This window comes from Barbatula barbatula, assembly GCF_947034865.1.
Source record: "Barbatula barbatula genome assembly, chromosome: 25".
Lineage (NCBI taxonomy): Eukaryota > Metazoa > Chordata > Actinopteri > Cypriniformes > Nemacheilidae > Barbatula > Barbatula barbatula.
This window is the reverse complement of record NC_136788.1, coordinates 6211583-6232210: the sequence shown is the minus strand read 5'-3', so window position 1 is coordinate 6232210 and position 20628 is coordinate 6211583. Positions and strand designations below refer to the sequence as shown.

Genomic DNA, 20628 nt, shown 5'->3' with positions numbered 1-20628 from the left:
AAATATTGTGTTGTGGTACAGGGAGCCGACAGCTCTCCCTGATCCAAATAGAGTCACATTTATCACTTTCTCTCCCCTGCCGTCTCTCTCCATCTCTCCCCTGCCGTCTCCTTCCATCTCTGACATCGGGGCAATGTGATGGAATGCCCAGTAATTTTCCATCAGTGACAAAAGCTGTGAGTGGCACTACGCTGCTGAATGGGGGATGCTGGGATTGAAAGGTGAGATTGGAGATGGCCTCTGTTCCCTTTAGACTTCATGTCATTACCGCTGACCATTCGCCCATTTCTATCTGGCCCTGATCTCCAGCCCTCCGTGAGTGGCAGTATGGCGAAACTGATGCTATTTTCAGGGCCAGCCGCAGTGATAATGTCACTCCACTTCAAACAGCAAAGCTGTCCTGTCTCGCAGGAGGTTTCGCTCGCAGATGAAATGATCAGAACAGCCGAGACAAGAAGCCGTGCAATTATTGCTTTGCACCAACAAACGACGTTGAGAGAAAATGCAATAAAGATTTCTTTTTCTCGAGTGATTGACAGTCCATAATGCAAATCAGCCACCCTGACCATTTGTGAAGCTTTTTTGCATTCAATTCATTCATTAGCATTCGGTTATTGTAGTTTAATGAGCACCTTGCATTGTGGTAAAATTAGCTCTGAATTATTCAACTAATCACTGTTTGCATAATTTAATTAGCATTTAATCACAAGATTCACGGCATATTTGGTTAAAACCAAAAGTTTAATCAGTGGCAATTACAAGATTTGTGCCTACAGAAGCCTTTCTGTGTATTGCGTAGTGACATTTGTATTGATTAATAAACGCATTAGACCTCACAGAAATGCATCTGTCTTGGAAATACCTTGCTCTCTATGTCTACTGTGACATTCATTATGAAACCACTGAGATCAACATATTAAAATTTCACAACGTAATATCTTTCTTTCTGTCTGCCAAAGCTTCACGGGTGAAGTTATAAGTCCTTTACCTCCCTCTGTCTTTCTTCTTCCAGGTACCGTCAACGTACGATGAAGTCAGGGATTTCAGCTTCCCATGAGAGCTGTTGTGTCTTATGGCTTTTTATTCCTATGTGAATGTGAAAAAGGCTCATGTAGGGATACAAGCCACTAAACACACAGTTAAAATATCAGCCTGACATGAACACTTTAGGGTAAAAGGTTGACCTCTTCCCAATGAAATCCACTAACTCATTTTTCCACTGAGCAAATCGGCAATTCAAATAGAAACTTCCTTTCTTTTTGTAATGCATAAACAAAAAGCCAAGTTTTGGATTATTGTTGTGTCATTGAGGGTTTACACTTTAAAAACATGTCAAGTTATATACGACAAAAGGGATTGCTAGATCATAGTTGGAGGTAAATAATTAAAATTCAATTTCTGTAGCCTAAAACTTGACTTATCCACGTTTTTCAATGGTTTAAATGATTGAATAGTGAAACCACAAAATCTGAGATTGATTATATAGAACTATTTGAGATTCCTGTTGTAACTATTTCATTACTGTGTGTTTTCAGAACTTTGCCACTGCATATACTTCTTTATTTTCCATTATTATTTCACAACTGTCCTATTCCTGATCAAAGTTGTAAATTTTTTACCTCTGAAAAAAGAAGATTCCTGGTTGTCAACCTCTGATACAGCTGTGATCTTTTCCTCTTCACTGTGATGTTAGCTTAGTGATCATTAAACATGAATTCAAAGGATATGGTGCAGTATTTGAGTGATTAAAACATCAAAGCTGTCTCCTCAATTTCCTTATTCTTGAAATTATGATTCTGCACATACTGTACAACCCATTTCGCAAAAGCACCCCTGAATAAATAATGTTGTAGGATTTATTCTAAGCAATTATGTACATGTTGCATGCCAGACTAGTCAATATAAGACGGATTCCAAAATAATTCAAAGAAGCATGGGTGAATGCAAAGAAGTTTAATAACAAAGTTTATATGATGCACTTTGTGATCCTCTCAGGAGCTTTAAGTAGGCTCTGCATTTCCCTTTCTTTTCTCTTCATCTTTTGCACATTATTAAAATAGAACTTTGACATTACGCATTGCACTGGAAACAATCTACCTACAATATTATACAATATACGATACATATAAACAAAGCACCTTTTTGTTCTTGTAAATAGGAATAATTAAAGAACAGGGGGACATGATCATGTGTAGGATTTGTGAAAACATCAGTGCATGGTAAAAAATTCCTAAGGGTTTCATGCGCAATAATTGTCCTTGATAGCACCTGAGTTCATATTACATATGAAATCTAACTTAAATGCAGTTTTTGAAAGAAACAGCTATTCCTCTGCCCTCCTCTGCAAAGCTCAAATTAGGACACAAATGAACCATTTCGTTTGATCTTTCTATACACAGTAATGTTTTTGTCCTTTTCTCCAAAACTGCTGAGTACCAGCATTGATTTGATTAATAATTGCTACACGTTCCCTTCAGTTATAAGACAATTGTGTTCACATTACAAAAATAATAAAATAATATAGCACCAATTAGTGTTGATACAAAAGCTAATACTAAGGAGTGTATCTGCAATACAGTAAAGTAAAAGATTATAAAAGAGTAATTCTCTGAAGCATATAAAATAGGCACATTGACATCAGGATGTCCTTTGGTCCTGTTGCTAGGAAAACATCTAAGAACATGTAATGTAGAAGAGTCATGCATTATTTGAAAAACAAAATATTCTCAGTTCATTTTCAAGTAAACTTTTTTCCAAACATTTTTTGCTGATATGAAATAGTCTCTTAGAGATAATGCTTAACTATAAAAACTATACTTATTTGTAACCAACAAATTAATCTTATGTTCATAAATTTTGTTGCTGGTCTTCACATATACGTAAATACACATGTACAAGAGGAATGCAATAAAGTGACTAAACAGAGTTAAATTATTTCACAGAGGAGGGCCATACAATCCTAGTCTCATGAATAAACTGCCATAATCACACACCTAGTGGATCACTTAATAATCTCCTCATTAATTGCACCCATTTAAACCTTAATTGATGGATTCAGAAGTTTCCTTTCTTAAAGGAATTTTAAAGCTAGTTAGTCTTTGGCCAAACAGCTGACTGAGGAGGTTGTTTTGTGACTCTGCAGTACGATATGACTGAGTCTCTATGGATCTGACCCCTGGTTTGGGCCGTGATTTATTTGCTGAATTGTTTAGGGTGGACATCCTTGAAGAAGAAGAATGAATGGGTTTTCCAGGAACACTCTTTTTCCCTTTGTAATCCCCATTGAAGTGACGTACAATGTCCACCTTTTTAGGCGAAAAGCTATCTACAGAACTTTTCTTTAATTGAAGACCAAGATTGGAAGACCCTATCTTGTTTTTGGTGACTATCTTATTACTGACTGTGTCGTCCTTAACCGAGGTAAGCACTGGATAGTCATTGTGAAGATCTGATTTTCTTTGTCCATCAATATTTTCACACCTGTTGGGTCTGAACTTCTTTTTGACCCTCGGGTCAATGCCAAGATTTTCTCTAGCTGTTGGGGACGGTATTCTATGAGAACTGTGAGGCGTCTTTAATTCTTTCCTTTTCTTCTGTTTGGTGTCCTTGTCTTCAGCTGTAGTTGAGCTGTGACCAATGTTGGTGTGACGTGAGTGACTGAGTGCAACATCAGTGCTATTGATGCACCTTGGATTGTTTTCAAAACTTTGTTTCAGGTGGTCCTCAGACCTGACTGCAGTTATGTGCTTAACCGAACCAGAAGTTGTCTTTTCATTGTAAGGTGTTGTGTGAGCATCCTGCTTATTCTCATTTCTTTTGATAGAGAATGACTCTTTGATTGTTTGATCCTGATTCAATTGGTTAGTCTCGCTTGAAAACAGACGACTTACAGATGAGAGGTCAAAGCCATTGCAAGAAGAGAGTCCTTGTATGTCTTGATTTGGAAAGATATTCAGTTGACTGCAGACTGGTATAGTGCATAGACTTGGATCCTGCATTTCTGTTTGTTCAGATGCATTTTCAAGGATTGCTGATGAGTGTTTCTCCACATTTTCCACATTTTCCTTGTGTTTGATATTGCTCTCAGTTATGTGCTTTTCTGAAACTAACAATGTAGTTGGAATTGCACAACAGTCATCTTCTATTTTAACATCACAAATCTCTGTCAGAGCTTCTTTATCAATTGTAATGACCTTACTAGTCTCACTTGCTTGAGACTGTGAGCAGTTATTGTCCTCCTCTTTTACCTCTGTTGTGGAAAGAGTCTGTTCAGTAGAATCTTTTTGCACCATGCACTGTGTAATGTTCCTAGCAACGTCAAGGAAGTCCTCAGCCAAATCTTCAATTTTCACACTGGTATTTGCGTCTGTAGAATGCTCATCAAAACTACTCTGTGCAGTGTCATCTATGTTTAACACTGATTTTATACCTTGCATGCTCTCGTTTGAATTGAGTGATGGTGGGTCATCAACGGCATTGTCTGAATCGATTTCAGTTGCCTTCATCTTCTTTCTTTGCGGCATGTCAGATTTATCATCTCTTGAACTAAAAGGCTTACGAGGTCTTACAACCCCTCTGAACTTGAAGATCTTGTTCCCTTCAGCAAGGTGTTTCTCCATGTGGCGATCAAACTGCTCCTTTTTTGAAAAAGTATAGTTGCAGGTACTGCATATAAAGGACTTCTTGATTACATGCATGACATCAGCGCAAAGTTCACAAGTATAGAGAGTAGTGTGCTTTGAGTCTGGCTCATCTGCATCCTCATGCTCATTTTTCAGGTGATCTTTAAGTTCCTTTGCTTCTTGGTATGATACTGGACATTTGTGACATAGGAAAATCTTTTGCAAGCTGTGAACAACCAGATGGCGCTGAAGCTTAAAAGGCTTTGGAAACTGCTTGCCACAGTGGTGGCAGTCCCTTGAAGGGTCTTTGCAATTAGGATGCACCTCAGCATTTTTTGAAGAAGTTTCTGCTTTAGGGAAAACCTCAAGCATTGTCAGTGCGCAGTGTTTACCTCCTCCGATATTCGTTTTATTCTTCAGAGCTGTGGAATCAAACTCTTCGGAAATGTTTGTTCCATGGCTATTACCATCTAAGGAAGACATTCTCTCCACTTTAGATTGTTTAACATGGTCTGCTTTTGTAGGTCTGCTGGGTCTATGTTGCATTATTGATGATATAAAATTCTTTACTGCATTTTCCTGCATGAAACACCCAGGCATGTCCAAGAGGGAACTCTGTGACTGGCCTCTTCGTGCGAATTGTGTGGCATGCTCACGCAGGTGTTCATTGTACATCCAGACATCTGAGATTTCTTTCAAGCACATGCCACAAGTCCAAACACCTGCTTTGTTCTTGGCGTGTTTCTCCCTGAGATGATCCCGAAGCTGTTCACGGGAGCTAAATTTGCGCTGGACACACATATAGCAAGTTGGGGGAGGTGATGGATTGTGAGAGAGCTTATGGAAATCAAGTTCGCCTAAAGTGAGAAACCATGTAAAACACACTTTGCATTTATACTGCTTATCCTTGGGTTTCAGTCCAGGTTCAATACGTTTCCTACACTTTCGCTCAATAGGGTTTTTGTCAGGTCTTACAGGGTCTATAAATTCAATGCTTGCAATGGGCTCAACTAATGGCATATCCCTACCAGGCTCAAAAAAGGGTACAGGAAGCTTTATGGTAGCAATGTTTGGGATCTCGATGCTTGGGGAGTTACAGTCATTTTCTTGGACACAGACCAGTTGGTAAGGGGAAACTGTGCTAGAAACCTCTGTTTTACAATCTTGCTGCGAAACTGATGACACTGTGTTTTCTTTGTCTGTATCTTGAAATTCATCCTGAGGCACCATAGGTTGTATAATTGTGCCCTCAGTCTCACAAAGGAATTCTCTTATGTGAGTTTTTGCATTTTCCTCATAACCAGTCTGATGATCCATTCGGTCATCTTTTGAGGGACATGCGCTCTCTTTAAAACTCTGAACTGAGCTTTTGTGACACATCTCAAGCATGTTAGCATCATCAACTGATATGGTTTCATATTCACAGTGGTCATTTGTATCATTAGTAAACATCTTTTTCTCTTTAGACTCCTCACATTTATCCATAAACACATTAGTGGGAGGATGGTCTAAAACTAAACAGGATAGTTGTTTTTGCTTTTTGTTGCTTTTACCATAGACTCTTGCACATCTCTTCCTTTTCCTGTCATCATTTCTTGGGAATAATTGAGAAAAAGTGCTTTCATCATCATAGAAATTGTTAAGATCAGGTTCTAGTCCTGCAGTACCAATAAGCGTGTGGCTGTCTTTGGGAGAACAGGTGTTTTCACACTTGATATCAATGGAAGAATCATCAGGTGGATAATGAACAGCTTCTGTGTGAACATATGTAGGATTAACATTGCAGTTTGTTGTCTCATCATCATCATCATCATGTACGACTCCTTTCGTAGATTTGTCCTGTTGCTCTTTGGTGCTGACAGTTTCCATGTCTTTCTGTTTTTCGCACACTTTGACTTCCTGATAGCTCTGGCTGCTATTTCTTTCCTGCTTTTCAAGTAGTCTAGGACAATTTTGTTGCACCGGAGAAGGGAAATGTGGAGAGATAGCCTGCAATATATCTGTTTTAAGTATATTAAGTATTTCATCTGAAATAGAATCTTGCTTTACCATTTTTGGAGCAAACAGTTCTTTGCTTTTGTCCATATTTTTAGTCCTTGCTGTTTTATTATTGTTTGCTTTTGCATTTACAACTGTGGTCTGATTCAGATCATACTTTACTGGGGTGTTTGACATGCCTGCATCACCAGTTCCTTCAAACATCAAAGGTGGCTGTACTTGTCCAACTGAAACTGCATCCATTTTTGGATTAAGAAAAGCAGACGGATCCATAACATCCATGCTCTCTTTTAGAGCTCTTTCCATTGGTTGTGAGGCATGATAAATGGGCATGAAAACTTGACTGCTTATATTTAGATTTTCAGCAGTTGAAACCCCTTCTGTTTTTACCACATGCTTCATGGCTTTGTGTCTTTTAAGTCCAGGTAGAGTGCGAAAGAACATTGTACATATTTCACACTGAAATTTCCCTTGAACTGCATTATGTGTGCTACCCTTTTTAGGTGAGGTTTTTGTCTCACTTTGCTTTAAAGACTGGTGGACAGATGGGCATGTAAGATCAATGGATATTGGTGTTATTTCCTTATCCAGCACAGTGGATCTTAACAATACATCATGCTCCGTGGGGATGATCTGATTTTCCAGCTCCTCAGAATCACTTTTCTTCAGAAGACTCCGGTGCATATTCATGAAATCATCTGTTTCAAGTGGAATATGACAACCATTTATCTCATTTTGGTTAAGTTCTGTGAACTGTACAGAGTCAACTGGACTGAATTCTTCAACAAAGCTACTGTGGGAAGTTGGAATACTTGAATATTTGACATTATGACTCATATTGTCATTAATAGACATATCAGGTATGTCAAGACTAGCCAAGTGGTCCTGAATAGTTGGCTCATTTTCACTTGGATTATGAGGTGGGCTGGATGTCAATGTTTTTTCAAGGGTGAGAGCACAGGCATTGAGAATGAAATTGTCTGTGGGGCGTGATTTGATATCATACTGGTCATCATCTTTGTTTAAACATTTAGAGGTAAAGTTGTAGTCATTGAAACAGGTTTCACTGTAATTTAGAGGGCTTAATTTCAAATCATACAGTGTACTCTTTTCTTGAGAGCCATCAAATTCCTCAGAATGCTCAGGAGTCTCACTTGAAGGCTGTTCCGAGATGCAGTCCTCTGCCAACAGTTTTCTTGGGCTAGACATTTTCCTTTCTGAGATTTCTACCAAATCCAGAAGGGGAATAAATGAATTATCGAACCCTGTTGCTGGTGAATCAAATGTATCTACTGATGTCCCAGTATTTATGTCTTCTGAACTTTTTTCTTCTAGTGCTGGTCTGTTTTCTCTTTGTGCAGGGGTAACTGTGCTAACATCATTCAAACCACCTGGAAGTATACTGTTATCTCTTAGCTCAGAAGGACTTTGGACCAAGTTGCTGGAAAACTGAGGGGACTGAGTCATAGTTGGAGGAATCTTTTGTTGATTATCTTCACATTCTGATTGAACAGGAAACAATGAGATATCAGCCGTTGCTTCTTGCACACTGCCTTTACAGTTATGGTTATTTTGAACCTCAGAATGCTCTTTCAGAGAAGGGACCTGTTGTGAATTCATTTCAGAAATTCCACTGTGTTGTGAATATGTTGACAACTGGTTTTCACTACAAGGAGACTTGATACTTGAAAGAGGTACCCGGTTGCCCATTTCAGAGGGGTTGTCTGTTGCTCCCTCTGTTATGTCAGATGTGTGTTCATTCCCTTCAGAAATAGGTTCTGGTGCAATATTTGATTCCTTAGCGTCATATTTGTGTCCTTCTACACCTGTGACGTTTTCCTCTTTTGATATGGCTTTGTATGTTGAAAATGTAGCGGTTTTGTTGAGCACTAGTCTGTGGGTAAAATTCATGGAGTCTTCTACATCAAAAATTTTCTCACTCAAAACTCTTTCAGTCTGGCCAACTAAAGAGTCACAATTATTATGTTCATAGATGGAGACTTCAGAGTCAATTTCGTTTGATGAGCCCTTAAAGCATTTATTTTGAAGACTCTCGAAGGAGCCCTCAACAAGCTGTTGTTCATTAACAACTAATTCTTCATTATGAAGAGTGACATTACTATCATCAAGGCTCCCTTGTGTTACATTGTCTGATTTTGTTCCAGCAGTGTCAATGGTTGTTAACTCATCTATTTGACCTGAAAATATGTTTGTGTCCACTGAGAGCTCTGTAACTTCTGGTTTTGAACTTGTAGATTCCATTTTTTCTGACTCATCAGTGCATTCTGAGTGTCCACTGTTTTGTTTCTCGTGTTCCTTAAGAACCCTGAACTCTTGATTAGGTGATAAATGAGGTGACGTAAACCCTGAGGACAAGGAATCTGAGATCACTTCCAGGCTCTTCATTAGATTTTCTGTGTAAATTTTTTGTTCAAGCATCTCCTCTGACTTGTTGGTTGAAAGGTCCAAGAACATATTCTTTTCATTTTTGTCCTCTAGAGGCAGAGATGGACAATTTTCTGTTTTTGAATCACTGAGCCGTGTACTGTGCTTCAAATCCAAATCATCATGATCTGAACCAATTGGTATGTTGATGGCAGAGGCATGCGTTGGAGTATGAAGGCCTTGCTGTACACAAATTATGCCAAACTGCAGGGGGCTGGTCCAAGGTAAATCTGGATCTGAGAACAGTGCAGAATGTGATTCTACAGGTGGGTCATTTGGTAATTTATCTGAGGGACAATTCATCTCCAAACTGCGGTCCTCATCTTCACTTTCAGGGTCAAGTCTAAGTGGAGAGAATTTGCTCATTGTTAGCTGTTTAGGTGGCTCACCGTCTATTGGTGGAGGACTGCTCAGCTTGGCTGTTTGGAGCTGACTCTCAAGCTCTGTAACAATCCTTTTTATTTCCAGATCATCAACTGACACACTGCTGTTGAGATTTTGATTGTAGTCCATTAATTTATCTGGCAAAGAAAAGGGTACATGATTAAAGTTGGTCTTATTCTCATTCGAGTCGGAGTCATCTTTGTACTGAGATATCTCATCTGGTAGCACAGGAGTAACATCAACCATCAGATTCCAATCCCTTTGCTCCAAGAATGGTGAGAATGAGGATTCAAACAGTTCCTTCTTATCTGCTGTGGTTTCCGAAGGGCTAAAGCTCTCTTTGGCAAGCTGAATATCTGGATAAAGATTGTTCTCAAAACTTCCCACGGAAAGATCACCAAACATTGATGTTGTGTCAAAAGAAAGTGGTGACTTTATAAGACTCTGATCATGATCTGAAGGATAAGGCATTAGACATGGCCCATCTTTCTGTGGCGTAACATCATGGATTTTTGAAGGTGATAAACAGACCATGTCCATGGGGGAACTGCAAACAGGGGAGGGTTCAGAAAATTGATGAGTTGAGCTTCTCTTGGCTTCTTCACTGGATGGATTGGCATCGCTACTTTTCTCCAAAATTGTTCCTGAGGATTCAGAACAGTTTGTTCTCTTTTCGAGGGCTTTTCCCTTTGATGAAACATCTTTTTTTAATTTAAAAACATGGTTGGATTCTCTGTTGTTGGTTGGTTCTGTTGTATAATCTTTTTTGAAAGGCTCTTCTGTGGTGGAAAGAATTCCCTCAAATCCATAGTGGTCCTCTTTTTCCTCTATTTCCACTCGAGTTGTTTTGAATCTTGCAAGGCTGACAGTGCTTTTGGTCATTGTACGTTCAGATGCAGTCTCTTCAGTCTTGCAGATAATGCTTGAACATTTTGAAGTAGTGAAACTGTCCTTGTGTTCAGTGAGTAATATTTTATCAGTGCTGTACCTTTTTGTATTTTTGGTGAAGGTCAAAGCCAGTGACGTACTAGACTCTTTCCTTATCCTTGGAGGAGAATCCTCATGCCCATTCTGCTGAAGTGATTCCTGATCTTTTCTGTGTATTTCCATTCTTTTCTCAGAGTCTGAATCTGTATGATCAATACTCTTGGGGCTACTCATGCTGTCGCTACAGATACTTATAGATGTGCTGAGTTCACTGCTCGTGGAAGACCTACTGCTTCGTCTTCGCAATCTCTGGTGACCAGGGCTTTCTTGCATTAATGAAGGAGAGGTGTCTAAAGCTTTTTTAGCTTCAAAGCACTCATTTTTGTTTTGTTTCCATGAACTTTCCCGGCTCTTGTCGGCACGAATCCTACCCTTGCACTCTTTAGTGTATGTGTACTTGCAGCGAATGCTCTGACTTAGACGTCCCTGACTGGCTATCTTCACAGGCTCACAGTCCTCATCTGAGTCTGAAACGTAGTCATACTCCCGGAAAGTGGGTGTCTGTACTGCAGGAGTCACTCTCTCCATCACAAGTGAGAATTGCATGTTTTTAGTGCCTTTTACATGGAGTTTGTGCAACTTGTTCTTTTGTTGAACAATTTTGTGAATGAGCTCTTTGCTCCAGCTTCCACCACCACTTCTTTTCCTTTTTCCCTCGGTTGCTATTGGTTTGTGAGTGGTGGAACTTTTGGTGACAGAGGTCGATCTGGGACATGTTGTTTTAACTAATGATGTGCTGTTTTGCAAGCTGTTAAGCCCACATCTTGCAGAAAACTTGCTTGATAAAAGGAACTTAGAACCATAGTCATTTTCCTGTTCTTTTTTCTCTGACTTTGTTTCCCACAGTTTGATGGATTCTTGTGACTCGCACTCTTTTGGAGAGGTTTCTTTATTTTGCACAGATTCATTTTGGTGTTTGTTTGTTTGTTTGTTGTCAGAGCTTAGGCTCTCTAAGTCTGAATTGAATGGATATTTGTCATGTACTTTGGTTGTTAATTCATTGTTAGTTCTCCCGTCAAACACTGTGGAGTCTTTGGTTGTCAGACCTTGTCTTGTTGATGTGCATTTGGTAGTGGTAAGGTCATCATCAACAAATGCATCAATAAAGCTGCTGTCAATCTCTGCATTGTCAGACTGATAACCTAGTCCATTTAAAGCCTCTGTGATAAGGCTATCCAGTTTAGGGTCTTCCATCTCTAAATCAGGCAGGGGTGCAGACGGCAACATCAGTTTCATTGGGTCATCTTTTATATCTCCTTTTGTTTCATTATCTGGCACTATCTCCCCATTTTTGTTCAGTCCAAGCAGAGACAGATGCAAATCTGAAGAACTGCGTAAAATTGCATAACTGGATCCAGATGACACAGCTTTTGTGTGGTCTGTCTGAAATTTCCTTATGTCCTCCACTTTTGGCAAATCTTTTAAGTCATTTTGTGCAAATGTATGCTGTCCACAGTATTGCTTATGGTCAAGAAAAGAAGCAAGATTGTTAAAATTCTGATCACATTGCTTACATGTCAAAAGCACATCCAGTTGGTCAAGGTTTGCTGTGGCTAATGATAGTTGGTGTGCAGAGTATGGAGGTGGGGGACGGTGTTCTGTTCTGTAGGTCTCTAAACAGCTCTTTGCATTGTCCATGTTGGCCTTTGAGTGTCTGTTATTTGGTATGAAACCTAAAATGTTCTCTTTGGTTCTTTCTTGTTTATAGTGCAAGCCTCTGGAAGCTTCTGAATGGTAGTGATGCTGGCTAGTGTTCAGGGTATTGGATGATATCAATGATTTATCCTGTTGAAAAAACTGAGGTGATAGAACTTTGGAAATCTGGCTGTCATCAGAGTTACTGTTGATAGAGTTTGTGGATGCTGGAGAGAGTGAAGAGCATGTACTGCTAGGTGTTGGATTTTGAGTAGGTGAATGTGTAGGAGAGTCATATGGAGACACCATCCTCAGCCCTACTGGTGCTACATGTAAAGGAGGGTAGCTACAGTTTCTTGATGATGTCACAGGCCCTGAGTGGTTAATACCAAAGTATAATGACTTGTTCTTGGCATCACCCACCTGGTTTTGATTTGTATCCACCTTGTTTGTAAAATGACTTTGTGGAATTGTGTTGCACCCTTGTTTGACATTTTCTTGCCTTTGGTGTGAGAAGCCCTCATTTGTCGTCTTGTTAATAATGTTGTTAGAACTTTTCTGGTTGCTATTTTTGTTTGGCTTACTGTCGTCTTGCCAGTCTGATGGGCCTATCAAAAAGGTGAGCTGCTGATTGCCTAATTGCCTGGTAAGATCAATCCTGTTCTGGTTTGGCATGGCAGTTGTATAGCATATTTGCTGCCATGGCATACGACCATTAATGCCAGTGTTTTGTTTTTGTTCTGGAGAAGGCTGGTACTGAAAAGGGTAAGGTGTTGGGGTGTGATCTATAAGTGGTGGTTGAAAAGATTTGTTTGGTCCCTCCCATGGGTGTGAAACCCTGCTGTGGTGTTTACTGACACTTTTGTCGAGAGCCATTGAGGCAATTTGAATACCATGATGTGGAGGGCTAATTACATGTGTCTGGGAACTAGGACCTTGTGCAATATTTCTGATATGCTGTAGAGCTTGAACAGGAACTCTCTGGCTTGTGGAGCCATTTTTATGATGGCAGCCTGCCTTGTCCCCTACTGCGAGGCCTGTGTCTCGGCTGTCTGTCGGATTAAAAGAATCCGATTTATCTTGAATACTCTTACTCAGCTCTGACTGGTGAATACTTGATACCGAGCTTTCATCATTGGTGGGGACAGAAGGTGCAACCCCATGTGTTGTCTGCATGTACTGGGGTTGTTTAGGATGTAATGTATATGACTGTTTGTCCTCTGGCTGATCATTACCAAACTGCGTGCTAGTTTGCATGACCTCATGACTCTCTGCAGCGGACTGAAAGGTAAAAGAATTATGGGAAACCTGGTTAGGGGAAAGAGAAATATCAATGTAGTCATGTGACTGGGTATTCTGATTGCAGGTAAAAGAATCTGAGGCTGACTCCTCTAACAGTGGGTACCCATACTGAAATGGTGAAGGCATAAAACTATTGACCTTGTTTAAGTCCACAAGGTTGTTTGGCTTTTGTGAAGTAACTCCAAAATTAGAGTTTCTAAAAGTCCTATCGGAAGACTGCCATGTGTCTGTTTCACTTAGGTGAAAGTCAGGAAATACATTTTCATTGCCAGGTGTGGTGGTGGTCTCGATTGAGCTGGGTTTCTGTTGTTGTGGGGTTGATGGTGGAGTCTGTTGAGCAGGTCCTACAGAGGTGGAGCCAATTGCCTGTGAGGTAAAGCTTTGCGAAGTAATGTTGGAGGAGCCCTCCTGGAAACATCTGAACTGTAGCTCCTCTAGCTGCAGTTCTGCCTCTCGCTCTGGAATACTTGGCACATGGAACCTGTAGCTGCCTGAGACAGGGCCCCTGCTGGACTCGATCTTCTTTGGAGGTGAGACCTTCTGCTGAGGATAGGCTATCCCGATTGTGGGATTTGAGCGTGGATTAGTAATACTCAGTCTGTACAGCTGCTGTGGGTTTCCACGCTCTCCTTTCCCCGACCTTCTAGTCTTATCTCTATTTCGACTTTTGCCACTTGGAGACTGAGGGCTGTCCTTGCCGCTAGGCCATGTCCTGTTACTGTTGAATGAATGATTCTGTAGTGACTTAAAATCGATCTTTCCAGCCTGCTGTGGCCGAATAACAGCCTCGCGTTGCTGTGTATTGTCCCTCTCTTTTTCTGCAAACTTAGCAAGATTGTTCACTGCCTGTGGCTCCAGACTCACATTTTGAAAGGGCTCAGGGGACTTTTTTAAGCTTTTGTGCTCCACAGCAGTCTTATCTTTCTGTTTAGACTCATTATCCAGCTCTTTGGCAGCATAGGACTGTTTGGTCTCTTCGGTCATGATGCCGGTGTGGCTAGTTCAGCATGTCGGTCCTTATCTGCACAGTCTGTGACATGGACACATGATGTTTCAGTCAGAATCAATGAGCCTCTGGTAACAGAATCTTGAAGCATAGGATTATCCCTCTCTTTCTTATCTCTTCATTTGTCCGACGACTGAGTGCTCATCCGTCATCTTGGAGTTCTAGAAATGGAAGAGAAAGGATAATAAATATCGGTTTATGTGTATATCAGCATGACATGCAAATATGCTGTAAAGAATGCTGTTATCCACAAAAGTCACAAAGTTTAAATATATGAAATGACACACATCAAAGCAAAAGTTTTCAAATGCATATTTACTGTATTATGTATTATATATGTTGTATTGGGGAGTAATTGAAAGACACAGAGCAATTCCTTTTGTAACCTTAAGAGGGCAGAATTGTATTTTGCATCAGCCACTTACAATTAGCATCTACCATTGAGATCAATCATTTTATATCAAGAGACTACAAAGTGTACTACACAGTTCTTAACCCCAGTTGAGAGATAGATCAAATATTTTGGCATTAGAGTTTTTTTCCACTTACAAAATCTATGTTATGTATTAACGCTGTAAGTATTAGATGCCCAAGGAGACTGTAATTAATTAATTTTAATTTTTTTATTTATTTAACCCATTTAAACCAAATTGAGTGATGGATGATCACAGGTCAATACTAAATGCTGTGTACAACTCAGTTGTTTGTAATGTAATATTCGAAGAGTTCACAAATCATGATTTTTATTGTTATCATGTTTTTATTGTGTTAGTTAGCTGTATTTCTGGAGTTATTATGGCTTAAATCAAAACAAACAAACTGCAGTTTGATATTAATTTGACTGCACAATAAAAAACATGATTTAAAAAAAACATTTTTGAACCAAACTCATTTGTAGTTTGCAATGTTATCCAATTTGCAACTGGCTTAAAACAAAAAAAACCATATTTTAATAAATGCCAACACATTACCGTTGGCCTCCCATAGATTTTTTTCAACAATCATTACATTTTCTTTCATATTCTCACAGTCAATGCTGTTTTACCTTGACATGGCCACTGGGTGAAGTTCTGGCCTCATCTTTAAGTAAGGTGCCCAGGTATGAGAGCTGTGCTGAGACGCATATAAATTATGCATTCAAACTTTTTGGGAGCAAATTAGGCATTTTTAGAGACCGGTAATTCATAACTTTAAAATATGTGAATATATTTAGCTGGGAAAGTATGATAGTTTGACTGTTACAGGTGTGGCACAACATACCTGGACCAAGTACAGATCCCTGAGGCTCTCTGTAAAAGCATATGTACAGACTCTAGCCACTCTAGCCAAAACAGTACTGGAATTGACAGACCATGTAAATCAATCTCTCTATACTGTTTTACTCATAAGAAAGCATTTGTTTACAGTTGGCTTCTCCTGCCCAAGCATAATATTATTTGCCATTGGACAAATAGCAATCATTTGAACACAGAATAGTAAAGACAGTAAAAAATGGAATCTTTCCAACTGCGAGCAAACTTAAAATTACTGGAATTAAACAACTGGAACTGTATTCTGCAATTTTGGCCGCATCAGGACCATCCTTAGACTACATCAAAATTAAGATACATTCTTTTTTTTCTGAAGAATTGATCTTGATATTTCAACTAGGGAAATAGTTGAACCCAGGGTTGCTGAGGGGAAAGAATGCACTAAACCAAATTCTGTGTTTAAGTCTTATCTGATCATATTTAAACTCTGAAACTGATCAAATTAGTTCGAAACCCGCTTCTCAGATTCTTTTGACTGTGTCAAAATAAACCGAAGCCCCCACCCCTTGCAAGCAAGGTATTCAATTGTTCTAAAACCAAAATGTCATAATAGTCGTAGCTACCAATAAGAGTATAGCACTCAGTTCTGTTCAATGCATTTCACTATGGTACAATCCAGTCCAGAATTACATCAGTGCAGAAAAAACATCTGCTTTCATCTAGGTCTAGAAATAGAAAATGAAATGTACAGTTCTGAAATAACACTCAAAACTGATCTATTATCCCATTTCATATAAAAGCAAAGTAAGACTTCAGCCATGTAATGACTTAATTGAGATGAAAAGTGGAACCACTAAAGGGGTCTTTAAACACGCAAATTGGATTGCAGTCAACATACTCCAAAGAGATCACTAAAGAAAATGTTTACACAGAAACTACTTTTGTCTTCTACTTATATTGTTGTTGACCCAAACCCATCAACTTGCTTTCTTTAAGGGAAAAGAAAAATCTTTTGAAAAATTTCCCAACTGCTCTTCAAAATTGTATAAGTGAAGGGGTTCGGAGCAATTAAATTACAAAATGATTATAAAAGTGTTTATATGAGAAGTGCACTATAATATCTAATATATCAGCTAATCAGGTGTCCGTTTTGACATCTATAATTGTTTGGTCACAAGACACAGAACTTCGAGGATCTTTCCCATAATTCTGACATTAGAAGCACTGTTAAACTCAACAGCGACATTTTCTACAAGTCTGTGTGCAGATGCACACTTCTCAAAGGCTTTATCTCTTCAATCCTGTCCTCCACCTGGGTCTGGTATTTAGCAGGTTGGTCTGGAGCCGAGTGCTGCCTGGGTTTGGATCTGACTGTGAAAAGTCACATCCCCCCTTCAGCTCCCGTCACAGTCAATGCTGGAGTGTCTGCCTTTTCTCTTGCGGCCTGGAAGAAGACTCGACTCCGCTGCTGGGAGCACCCTGCAGATCTGGCCTGGAGCCATACATCACGTCCCCCACTGTGTTTGCCCAGGCTGGCCAACCCCCCTGAAATGGCCACAGAGCTGCCTCTGACCACAAAGGCAACATTTCCAGGGATCACAAGGGCCTACTAGAAGTATCACCAAAGCCAGAGCTGTCACATACAAAGAACGCTGGGTCATTTATATCCTCACAACTGTCAGTTTGACTTCCCCACCCTATTTCCACTCTTCCTGTAGCTAACCTGCGCCACACGCAGACACTAAATGAATGCCTTTATAAGGGCTCCATACACTACATAAAGGAATGTCCAGAAAAGAAATTATCAGATCATATCATTCCAAACCTTTATTGTTTTCTTTTATCTGTGGAAGACAAGTTTGTTGCACCCTAAAAGGAACAGTTAGCCCAAAAATATGAATTCCGTTATTATTTACTCACCCTCACGTTGTTCCAAATTTGTATGAAATTTCTTTGTATTGATAAATGCAGAGAAAGATATTTGATAGAATGCTTGTAACCAAACAGGTATTGGCCACCATTGCCTACCATAGTTGGGAAAATTACAATGACAGTCAAAAGTGCCCTAGAGCTGTTTGCTTCATTTTGAAGAATGTAGTATCTTATTTTGTGTTCAACAGAACAAATAAATGTATAAAGCAATATTTCCTACTGAACAATGAGAGATTGGATGGAGTGGAAGTTTTTCAAAAATGGGTCTGTTAAACACACAAACCCTATTTGACCTCAAACGCCTTGGTATGAACTATAGCTGTTTTACACTAACAATTTTTATGATACGTTTATATAGCTTTTTCAGGAATTTTTGGTACTTTGCCTTCTCTGGTCACCATTCAAATTGTTTATTAAAAGTGTGATGATCCTTTCAAACGTCTAATTTTGTGTTCCATGAAAGAAGCAAGATCATATGGGTTTGGAACAACATCTGAACAATGATGGAATTTTGGGTACACATTTTGTGAAACTCTGGCTATTTAGTAAGCAGGCTTTTTTGTAAACACATGAAAAATTAAAGTTTATGAGAACTTGGCCTATAAATAAAGTATGGTTGTCACGAATTTCATTGCGTACTATGACTTGATATCAAATCCCGTGAGAGTTGTCCGAAAACGGCTCCATAAAACAGCATTTTAGGCAGTTTTATAAGTCAATTAAGGCAAGTCTGTGTGTTCCACAGCCCGGGTGTCAAATCAGCTTGCCCACACAAACTACCAAAAGCTCCATATAGCCGTACCACACGCACCCACACGAAGTTCGGGCCGAGGGAGGGATGGGGTTTATGTTTATGAGTGTGCATCGAATCATAAATATAAACGTCTCAGCACGTAAGCGCTATCTAAAATGTTAATGATGCTGTGTTTTTCCGACATATATCCTACTTGTTTTTCTACTTGAGGAAAGGTAAAACTGGTTAAATATCTTGATGTAAACCTTAATTTCCTGAGATATCTTTTCCTTTTTATCCCCTGTGTGGTCTACACTAGAGCAAAAATGCCATTTATACCTCAGAGAAATATCCTGTTAGAAATCATCTTTAATTAAACTTTTATTAGTCTCTAATTTTTCCCTTGGGGCTCCTTCTATTTAATTCAACATATGGCACCCAAGCATTAACCTGTCCATTACTCTGGTGTAAATGAATTATAAATTGTCTTTATGACCTTGAGGTGTGGGACCTGGAATGATTTGTATGTTACTAATGGTATTGATTCTACTACTGTATCTGTAAAAAAACAAATTCAGATTTTCATGTACAAATGCAATGCCTCTTTCTCATTGTAATTTTTATAATCTTATTTTAGAACCAAACTTCTGTGTGGGGTATGCCTGTGATGCCGTTAAATGCTGTTTACGTAGGCAGCTCACTAGGATTTGGAATAGAGCCAGACACTATTATGGGCATTTATTTGCCATCTACAGGATGCTCTACAGGGGTTCAACTGGCATTTGTAGAAATAGTACGCAGTCTTCCAGAGCAGGCTCTGAAAACAAAGAAGGGTACATCTGGGACAGCACTGCTCAAAACAGCACATCCTTTAGATCCCTGCACCTTTACACACAAAGGCTCCTTGTATCTCTCTGTAAGCCAATAAGAAGTGTTGGGTGGCCTCCCTGACACTGTCAGCTTTTTCCAGATGCTCACTGTGACAAAATATCTTCTTATAGTAGCCTGCCAGACAGGAGAATAAGACAGACAAGAGCAAGATTATAGACAAAGGTTTAGAAGGCAAAACTCTCTTGGTATGATGCGACTGCCTCTAATTTGCAAGTAGCAGCTAAATCACTTGGTCCACACTGATTATGCCAAATACAAATCAACTTGTGCCAATTTTTACGCCCACGTTCTCTGCTTTTTAACAGACAAGACTATTGGGCATACTGACCTTCAAAGGGAGACTACTATGCTTGTGTATTTATAAAAACAACTACTTACATAAAAATCTAGATGTCAATTATTGAAGCAATTAACTAGAGTCAAATGTCAACAGTGGTCGGGTGGCACTTTTCAGTATGCTGCATTTCAATGCAAGTAATGAGGAATACATTTTCATGACACTTAAAAATAGTTGTCATTTGGTTAAACTGATGTGTTTGATATGCAGATATTAAATAACTTTAATAGTTAACTTGGAAAGTAAACACAGCTGCAGTAGCTCGCAAACCCGCTTATTTTAAGCATTGGCTATGCACGCTAGCAAACCGGTACCAGAAGGAAGTGCATGAGGTTTTGTCTCTCTCAGTCAGAGAGTTTCTTTTTATCAAAGAATATATTTCAGGATAGTACAAGCACACCATCAGTAGAAGCTTGCCTCAAAGTTTCTTTTCATAAATGTGTTGAGTAATATGAAAAGATAATTTAGAGAAAGGTATGCGGTTGCATGCGTGCGTTTGTATATGTCATAGGGGTGAACCAAAGTGTTATTTCAGAAGCTTTCCTTGTACCCCTTTCCAAACTTTCCTTTTCCACCCCACGTTCGACCAGACAATTTTTACTACTATGTAATTTTTGCCTTAGTCTGTTTCCATATGCTAACCACAGCATTCCATAAACATGATGGAATCTTTGTTTCAAGCCATTTAAAAGGAGATTTCTCCCCATTTTTTGACACAGTTTCCCAGAAGGCCTGTAAGAATACAGAACAATACTAATGAGTCGTGCATAAGCAAGGGGGAAATGTCTTGGTTTAACAATAGATGGATAAACTAACGAGACATTAAGTTGAGAAGGTCAGTCTTTAAGTTGTCTTGTGAACCCCTTGACCTTAAACATTCTCAGCGCGCTAATAAAGGCCTTTATAATATTAACCGCCATTGCTCTTACCATATGCAAGGGGTTCAAGATCACCACTAATGACCAGAACATCCCCAAATGCTCTGAACTGTATACATACAATAACTTCAGTCACTTACTGTAGCAAAATAACTCCATCTGCGCTCTGCATGGGATGATATTTATTCATTAACATATTACAGCTGTTTCATTCATGTAATATGTACA

The 20628-nt window shown here is 39.3% G+C and overlaps 1 protein-coding gene across 1 annotated transcript in view; it reads right to left on the bottom strand.

Moving 5' to 3' along the window:
• Positions 1 to 2913: 2913 nt before the first annotated feature.
• The window catches only part of znf469 (zinc finger protein 469), a 62835-nt gene continuing 45120 nt past the window's right edge, over positions 2914 to 20628 (bottom strand). The window contains exon 2 of the mRNA XM_079450891.1: positions 2914 to 14540. Coding sequence (XP_079307017.1) covers positions 3042 to 14357 — 11316 coding nt within the window. The 5' untranslated portion in view covers positions 14358 to 14540 and the 3' untranslated portion in view covers positions 2914 to 3041. The remainder of the gene's footprint in view (positions 14541 to 20628) is intronic.